Source organism: Salvelinus namaycush, chromosome 37 (assembly GCF_016432855.1).
Source record: "Salvelinus namaycush isolate Seneca chromosome 37, SaNama_1.0, whole genome shotgun sequence".
Taxonomy (NCBI): Eukaryota; Metazoa; Chordata; class Actinopteri; order Salmoniformes; family Salmonidae; genus Salvelinus; species Salvelinus namaycush.
The window spans coordinates 7,849,565-7,859,239 of NC_052343.1; the positions used below are offsets into that span (position 1 = coordinate 7,849,565).

At 39.7% G+C, this 9,675-nt stretch overlaps 1 protein-coding gene across 1 annotated transcript in view; it reads right to left on the bottom strand.

Moving 5' to 3' along the window:
- LOC120031419 (nucleolar GTP-binding protein 2-like) overlaps positions 1-8,618 on the bottom strand; it is a 38,075-nt gene extending 29,457 nt beyond the window's left edge. Inside the window, exons 1-4 of the mRNA XM_038977158.1 lie at positions 8,460-8,618; positions 7,950-8,040; positions 7,633-7,727; positions 7,171-7,310 (exon numbers count right to left, since the gene is read on the bottom strand). Coding sequence (XP_038833086.1) covers positions 7,171-7,310; positions 7,633-7,727; positions 7,950-8,040; positions 8,460-8,523 — 390 coding nt within the window. The 5' untranslated portion in view covers positions 8,524-8,618. The remainder of the gene's footprint in view (positions 1-7,170; positions 7,311-7,632; positions 7,728-7,949; positions 8,041-8,459) is intronic.
- Between the last annotated feature and the right edge of the window lie 1,057 nt (positions 8,619-9,675).

Genomic DNA, 9,675 nt, shown 5'->3' on the forward strand with positions numbered 1-9,675 from the left:
TGTTGCAGGCAGCAGAACATTCTCCACGGCGTCGCCAGACTCTGTCACGTCTGTCACATGTGCTCATGTGCTCAGTGTGAACCTGCTTTCATCTGTGAAGAGCACAGGGCGCCAGTGGCGAATTTGCCAATCTTGGTGTTCTCTGGCAAATGCCAAACGTCCTGCACGGTGTTGGGCTGTAAGCACAACCCCCACCTGTGGACGTCGGGCCATCATACCACCCTCATGGAGTCTGTTTCTGACCGTTTGAGCAGACACATGCACATTTGTGGCCTGCTGGAGGTCATTTTGCAGGGCTCTGGCAGTGCACCTCCTTGCACAAAGGCGGAGGTAGCGGTCCTGCTGCTGGGTTGTTGCCCTCCTACGGCCTCCTCCACGTCTCCTGATGTACTGGCCTGTCTCCTGGTAGCGCCTCCATGCTCTGGACACTACGCTGACAGACACAGCAAACCTTCTTGCCACAGCTCGCATTGATGTGCCATCCTGGATGAGCTGCACTACCTGAGCCACTTGTGTGGGTTGTAGACTCCGTCTCATGCTACCACTAGAGTGAAAGCACCGCCAGCATTCAAAAGTGACCAAAACATCAGCCAGGAAGCATAGGAACTGAGAAGTGGTCTGTGGTCACCACCTGCAGAACCACTCCTTTATTGGGGGTGTCTTGCTAATTGCCTATAATTTCCACCTGTTGTCTATTCCATTTGCACAACAGCATGTGAAATGTATTGTCAATCAGTGTTGCTTCCTAAGTGGACAGTTTGATTTCACAGAAGTGTGATTGACTTGGAGTTACATTGTGTTGTTTAAGTGTTCCCTTTATTTTTTTGAGCATTGTATACAATGCTCAAAAAAATAAAGGGAACACTTAAACAACACAATGTAACTCCAAGTCAATCACACTTCTGTGAAATCAAACTGTCCACTTAGGAAGCAACACTGATTGACAATACATTTCACATGCTGTTGTATATACATACACATATATATACATATATATATACACATATATATATACACACACACACAAACATAGGCTATGGGTCATACACATACATACCCATGTGTACTTTACACATTTCATTACATTTTTATATATTGCAAATAAAAAATAAAATAATATTTGATATTATTAATTTCAAACAACGGCATTAGCATGAGGAGAACTTACCAGTCCAAAACGATGTCCTCTCCGTTCAAAAAGTATTCTTCCATTTGGGAGTCATAGGTATGCTCGCTAACTGAATCGTCCTCCATGAGCCTCTGTCTCACTTTCCCTATCAATGTCTTCTATAATTTTGTGTACATCTGTATATCTAGACTTAGATTTAGCTTTCCCTGACTTAGTCGCCATAATGTTTGATATATAAACAGCTGAAGATGCGCTTTACCAAAATAGTGCTGTGCGTAACACACGTGGCTCCTTCCAGTATGAATCTTCAATGGCGAATGACCCTCTTTACGCCGGAGTTTACTACATGGGCTGGTCTTCCAACACATATCCATTACATATTGCCGTTTACCTCAGCTCATTGGCTATCTACCAAGTAAGATTTCAAGACGATCAGTGGTCATTGGGTTAAAATACAGTCAATCAACGAAACAGCGGTCATATAATTGGTGCACAATGAGGTTATTACTTGTCTTCAAATCGGTTTCTTTCGGTCAATACGTCCCGTGAAGAGACCCATCATGTTTGGTTGTGTTACACACAACCAGTTGATTGCAATGAAATCAAACATGACTGGATAAAGGCACGTTTAGTGTGTGTATTTACATTGAATGTTTCGTCAAAAATTGAATGAGACGGAATTCACGACACAAGCGGTTCACAAAATGTTTTGTGTTAGGCTATAAAAATAGATTTTATCAAACAAAAGACCATTCATTGTGTAACAATGAGCCTTGGGATCGCAAACAGAGGAAGATCTTCAAAAGGTAAATTATTTATTTTATTGCAATTTGGTTATGCCTGTGCTGGTTGAAATAGTATTTTGGTATGGGGCTCTGTCCTCAGATAATCGCATGGTATTCTTTCGCAGTAAATCCTTTTTTAAATCTGACAACGCAGTTGGATTAGCAAGATTCTAGGCTTTTGAACCATGTGAGACACTTGTATTTTCAGGAATGTTTAATATGACTATTTATGTAGCGCTCACTGTATGTTGTCAAATTTAATCCCGCTAACGGGATCTGTGCGCAGAGAAGTTAAATGAATGATTAGAATACTCCACCCTGAAACCATATAATTGTATGAAATTGACTAGAATCATAAAGTTATAATTAATGATGTGTGTAGTTTCAGTCAGTAAAACAATATGTCTCTACAGTATCTTAAATACAGACTGTCTGAGCAAGATTCGGTGCCGACCTTGGCTGGGGGCCACAGAGTACTTCCCAGGGTCTCCCTATCTTGAGGGAGGATGGGGAGTGATTCTCACGGACTCCCTAATCTTTGTCGGCTGGGTAGCAGGACAGTATGTGCGTAGGACAACTACCGTTTGTGTGCAAATGTATGTGCGTATGAATTCTGTTTGTGTGCAAGAGTATGTGCGTAAGGAGCTAGTATAAAATGAATGGTTTTGTACAACTAACCAGCGCGCCCGTGAATAAACATTGACTATCATAGCTGGGGCCTCCGTCTGTTTCATTTCAACCAGTATCTTACAAATTCTGGGTCGCAGACGGAGTAGTTAATTGAATTGGGTTTATGAACATTGAGAACATAATTCTCGTGACAGTAAATATGCAGGTAAAAAAATAATAATACTTCTGTGTATTGATTTTAAAAAGGCATTATGGATAGGTACATTTGTGCAACGAATGTGCTTTTTTCGCAATTGCGCTTTTGATAAATTGTCATCTGTTTGGCAAAGTTGAAGTAGGCTGTGATTCGTTGATAAATTAACAGGCACCGCATTGATTATATGCAATGCAGGACAAGCTAGTTAACCTAGTAATATCAACCATGTGTGGTTAACTAGTGATTATGTGAAGAATGATTGTTTTTTCTAATATAAGTTTAATGCTAGCTAGCAACTTACCTTGGCTCCTTGCAGCCACAAGGTCATTTTGATGCTGCACTCTCGTAACAGGTGGTCAGCCTACCACGCAGTCACCTCGTGGATTGCAATGTAAATCGGCCATAATCGGCATCCAAAAAGGCTGATTACCGATTGTTATTAATAATTGGCATGGCGATTCAAGTTATCGGTCGACCTCTAGTCTATATAATCAAATAACATTCAGCTCAGACACCCATACATTCCCCACAAGACATGCCAACAGGAGTTTCTTCAAAAAGTTCAAAAACAAATTCACTGCAACGCACAGTTTTATACAGAGCCATGATCGCATGGAACTCCCATCTCCAATTATTCAAGCAAAACTACCTTTAAAAACAGATTAAAAAGCAACTCATGGAACAGCGGGGACAATGAGGAGCCATATTTTTTTTTTTATAGCTGTATTGTTTGTTTCATGTTGTATTTAAAATGTGTGTGACTTGTCCATCAGTGTTTTGAGTTTGTGGACTCCAGGAAGAGTAGCTGCTGCTTCTGCAAAAGCTAATAGGGATCCAAATAAATAAAAATTCATGTTCATATCACACAAGATAGACAGACCGCTACAGCTTTGCCAGATGGGACAATATTGAATTGCGTGGGATCGAACACAATTGACACTCCCTGTAGTCAAAAACATCACCACCACAAATATGAAAGCACAGTGGGGAGAGTGCCGTCTGCTCAGCATCAAGTAGCCAACTCCACCCCAGTGCTGAGTCACTTGGTGTCCTAATTTGACCGGGCTCGTATTCATTAGGCACCAAACAGAAGACTAAAAGTTCTGAACCACTTTTAATTTTCAGTCGCAAAACATTTTGCTACAGTGGGCTAATGTAGCATGGTCTACCGAAGCGTTGGTACTTTTCGATACTAAAAACATGAAAAACGGTTTGATACTAGAATTTGTTACTTTCGGCACTTGTGTCAAATGTTTCTCAAGTCACATACGGATTGAGAGGAGCTAGTCCATCTAGTAATTTGTCTGAATCTTTTCAAGGGGCACAGTAGTAAGATAGCCAGGCTACTTGCGCATGCAGCAGACACAGCGCAAGCCACATTTGAGAAGCAAGCAAGAGAGAGAAAATGCCGACAGCATGGCTTCTTCAAACTAAAACATCATATCTCCACGCCCCCAGGTTGTTGACAAAATGATATCCAGAAGTGAACTATGGGAATACTTTGCGTACAGAGCAGACGAGGGCCGGCCAACAGAAACATCTAAGCACAAGGTGCTACAAAGCAGTGCAGTGCAAGGAAGGTTGATTCCAAAACGACAAAAAAAAAATAGTGGAGAAAAAGTATGTGAACCCTTTAGAATTACCTGGATTTCTGCAGAAATTGGTCATAAAACGTGATCTTCATCTAAGTCACAACAATAGACAAACACAGTCTGCTTAAAGTAAAAACACAAACAATTATAATTTGTCATGTCTTTATTGAACACACCGTATAAACATTCATAGTACAGGTTGGGGAAAGTATGTGAACCCTTGGATTTAATAACAGTTGACCCTCCTTTGGCAGAAATAAACTCAAAAGTTTTCCGTAGTTGCGGATCAGACCTGCACAACGGTCAGGAGGAATTTTAAACCATTCCTTTTCACAAAACTGTTTCAGTTCAGCAATATTCTTAGGATGTCTGGCGTGAACCGCTCTCAAGGTCATGCCACAGCATCTCAATTGGGTTGAGGTCAGAACTGACTGGGCCACTTCAGAAGGCATATTGTTGATCTGTTGTTGATTTACTTCTGTATTTTGGGTTGTTGTCCTGTTGCATCACCTAACTTCTGTTGAGCTTCAATTGGCAGACAGATAGCCTCCTGCAAAATGTCTTAATAAAATTGGGAATTCATTTTTCTGTCGATGATAGCAAGCTGTCCAGGACCTGAGGCATCAAACCAGCCCCAAACCATGATGCTCCCTCCACCATATTTTACAGTGGGATGAGGTTTTGATGTTAGTGTGCTGTGCCTTTTTTTCTCCACACAGTGTTGTGTGTTCCTTCCAAACAACACAACTTTAGTTTCATCTCTCCACAGAATATATTTCCAGTAGCGCTGTGGAACATCCAGGTGCTCTTTTCCGAACTTCAGAAGTGCAGCAATGTTTTTTTGGACAGCAGTGGCTTCTTCCATGGTGTCCTCCCATGAAAACCATTCTTGTTCAGTGTTTTACCTACTGTAGCCTCGTCAACAGAGATGTTAGCATTTCTGTAAGTCTTTAGCTGACACTCTAGGATTCTTCCTAACCTCACTGAGCATTCTGCGCTGTGCTCTTGCAATCATCTTTGCAGGACGGCCACTCCTAGGAAGAGTAGCAACAGTGCTGAAATTTGTCCATTTACAGACAATTTGTCTTACCGTGGACTTTCTTTCAGAGATACTTTTGTAACCCTTTCCAGCGTTATGGAAGGCAGCAATTCTTAATCTTAGGTCTTCTGAGTTATTTTGTCCGAGGCATGGTTCACATCAGGCAATGCTTCTCGTGAATAGCAAATTCAAATTATGTGGACTTTTTTTTTTTTTTAAATGGGGCAGGGCAGCTCTAACCAAAATCTCCAATCTCGTCTCATTGATTCGACTCCAAGTTCATTGACTCCAATTAGCTTTTGGAGAAGTCATTAGCCTAGGGATTCACATTTTTTCCCAACCTACACTATGAATGTTTAAATTCAATATAGACCAGAAAAATACAATTTGTGTGTTATTAGTTTAAGCACACTGAGTTTGTCTATTGTGACTTAGATGAAGATCAGATCAAATTTATGCAGAAATCCAGGGTTCATACTTTTTCTTGCCACTGTACACAGAACATTTGCATTGTAACGTTATTCTACTAGCAACTAAATTTGAATGACGAACATACAGTACCAGTCAAAAGTTGACACCCCTACTCATTCAAGGGTTTATCTTTATTTTTACCATTTTCTACATCAAAACTATGAAATAACATACGGAATCATTTAGTAACCAAAATATATTTTATATTTCAGATTCTTCAAAGTAGCCACCCTTTGCACTCTTGGCATTCTCTCAAAGAGCTTCATGAGGTAGTCACCTGAAATGCATTTAAATTAAAGGGTGTGCCTTGTTAAAAGTTAATTTGTGGATTTTTTTCCCTTCTTAATGCATTTGAGCCAATCAGTTGGGTTGTGACAAGGTAAGTGGGTATACAGAAGATGGCCCTATTTGGTAAAAGACCAAGTCCATATTATGGCAAGAACAGCTCAAATAAGCAAAGAGAAATGAAATCATTACTTTTAGACATGAAGATAAGTCAATCCAGAAAATTTCAAGAACTTTGAAAGTTTCTTCAAGTGCAGTCTCAAAAACCATCAAGTGCTGATGAAACTGTCTCTCATGAGGACCGTCATGACTGCTGCAGAGGATAAGGTCATTAGAGAGTTACCAGCCTCATAAATTGCAGACCAAATAAATGCTTACTGAGTTCAAGTAACATCAACTGTTCACTGGCTAATTGACCAAGGAGTGATGGAGTGCTGCATCAGATGAACTGGCCTTCACAATCACCCGACCTGAACCCAATTGAGATGGTTTGGGATGAGTTGGACCACAAAGTGACGGAAAAGCAGTGCTCAGCATATGTGGGAACTCCTTCAAGATTGTTGGAAAAGCATTCCTCATGAAACTGATTGAGAGAATGCCAAGAGTGTGCAAAGCTGTCATCAAGGCAAAGGGTGGCTACTTTGAAGAATCTAAAATATATTTTGATTTGTTTAACACTTTTTTGGTTACTACATCATTCCATGTGTTATTTCATAGTTTTGATGTCTTCACTATTATTCTACAATGTAGAAAATAGTAAAACATAACTATAGGTGGTAATTAATATGGAGTTTTATTTTTTGAAAGTAATTGAATATATTATTTTAGATGTTGTACTAAATATGGGTTAAATAAAAATAAAAACTAGTTAAACATATTGTTCAATGTTTAAAAAAAATAAAGGCCAGTGGTTATTCTGTGACATTTTTTGCAACGGTATTGTTTCAGTGTCCTGATACTAAACCTGGTATCGATGTCAAAATGTTGGTATCGTGACAACACCACAGTGTGCGCAAATGAATGCGCCCCTGCTTGGTACCCACATGTGCCTTGACTCTGTCGTGCAGGAGGGACATGGGCAGCCTGCTCTGTTTCATCACCACGCGGTATGGGTCCTTCTTCACCGCACCCATCTCATCCTGGAACTTCTGTAGGGATGACTGCTTGATGACCCGAGTGTTTGCTGAGACGGCAGAGACCAGAGGGGAAGAATTAACCAGTGTGTGTGTGTGTGTGTGTGTGAGTTGAGGCTGCCATCTTATCTCTCCATACACAGATATTTAAAAATACATAAAACAGATTTATTCTTACAAATCAAGGGTTTGCTAGTCATTATTGACAATAACTCCACCATTCTGTATACAGTTTCAACTTGCTTTAACTAGCCAATCAATTGTTAGACAAATTGCCATTATACCTGTCCAATCAATAATAAAAACAGACCCAAGAGAATTTGTGGATTAACCTGAGACAGTGTGGCAATTGCAGTTAACAGCACTACTCACCAAACCATTTGATGTTGGGCTCCACTCTGGCCTGTGTCCCATCAGCCACAGTGGACTGGTACGACAAACGCTTGATCACCTGGCCTCTGTTGTTGCTAATGGCAGAGGAAATAGTCAGTGGTCACAAAAGCAGGTGCATGGAAATTATATTAGTCAAATATATTACAACACAATCATTAAAAAAAAGAAATGAAGAGGAGCAACATATAGAATACCAGGAACTGGTGTCAACCCCTGACCTGAGAGTTACACTAGCATTAAAGGAAAGAGTTCATATGGAAGTAAGTGTCACATGTTTTTTTCTCTCCATCATTTACCATCTCTGCTTTTGTCTGTACATATTCAGACGCCTGACAGTTGCCCGGTCCCTCATGCTGTTGCCTGAACCTGCAGGAGTCTTTGGTCGGTCTGTAAAAGGTAGAGTCGTAAGGTTATGGTGATAACATTATATGCCACACAGTGTTAGAGATTATAGGTGTGTGTGGTGGTATTTTGGGTTAATTCATTGTCAGTGTCAGAACAATATTGGAAATCCATATAAAAAGTGTAGTTCTCAATTTTGTTATGAAAGTTACGTTGTGTTTTTGGCATAAAGTTAAACAGAATGTGTAGCTAAATTAGCTAGTTACTGAACTAATTATGTCAGTGCCAAACATATTGTATACGTTTTTATTTGTAGCTAACACGAATGTCACATATGGACCAAATGTGTCTGTGTAGTTAGACGAAACAGACAGATCTATCAGAGAGAAAGTCTATCGCGTTAGCTAGCTAACATTAACTGTAAACAAACAGTAACGTTACATAGAGCATGGACTGTAACTTACCAGGATTACTGCTGGCCGCCGATGTGTTTATCGTGCTTTTCCCCTTGAACCGTGGCTTCACCATCTTGACAGGTTATCTGACACAAGTAGAAAACACTCAAAATGTCAAGTTATAGCTTCAACTTCTTCTATGTACCCGAACCACGTGTCCTAAATCAGTCCCGCACATTCCGGAAGGACGTCATCAGAGAGCGACAATACATGTGTTCTTTATTATCTTTTTAATGTTTCTTTTTTAGTTTATATATATATATATGTATACAAACAGGCAATGATACCATATGCTAGGGGGTAAAACAAATTACAGATTATACAAAGACCTTAAAATATACACACATATTGATTGTTTTAACAGCTTTCTTATTAGAAGAATGCAGAATGGTCTTAATGTACTGTTCAAATTCCTTACAGAAAACATGGAAGTGTTTTTTTATTAGTGAATTTAAATTTATGAATATGAAATTTTGCCATTAGCACAATTAGATTTATGAGGTAAAATTGTGAATGTCTTTTTTGAGTTTCTTCAGGTAATGATTCGCAGGGTAATACTTATGGATCATTCTGAAAGAGACCTCTTTGACCTTGTTAACAAGCAGGTATTTGTGTGGTAATAACCAGACTTTTCCCCAACAGATATTTTAGACAGATGTATTCCAGTAAGTTGTGACATAAGGAATGGATACAATATCCCTTTGAAATAAAGCACGTATAGATCTGTTCTGAGGGAACAAGGAGAAAAACATTTTTCCTACTGAAGAGTCAACTGGATTAAGCGAGGGTAGGTCAAGAAGTTGAGGTCTGGTTACAGCTCTAAACAACATGAGAGTTCCAGATGGAAGAGCATCAAAGACTATGGCAAACTCTCTAGGTGTAACAGGGATATTGTAACGAGATATAAATTCCTCATAATTGAGTAACAATCCTTCTGCATTAAAAAGTTGACTCACCAGCAGGATATGATTATTAAACCAGTTCTTAAAAAATACTTTTTTCTATACAAAATATCCTTCAAAATGAAATACCTATGCAGGGGAAAAAATCATGTTTATATATTAACGACCACGCCAAGAATACTTGTCTATGAAAAGCAGATAATTTTGTAGGAATCTTATCAATGTTATCCAGGCTGCATCACATCTGGCCGTGATTGGGAGTCCCATAGGGCGGCACACAATTGGCCCAGCGTCGTCCGGGTTTGGCCAGGGTAGGCCGTCAT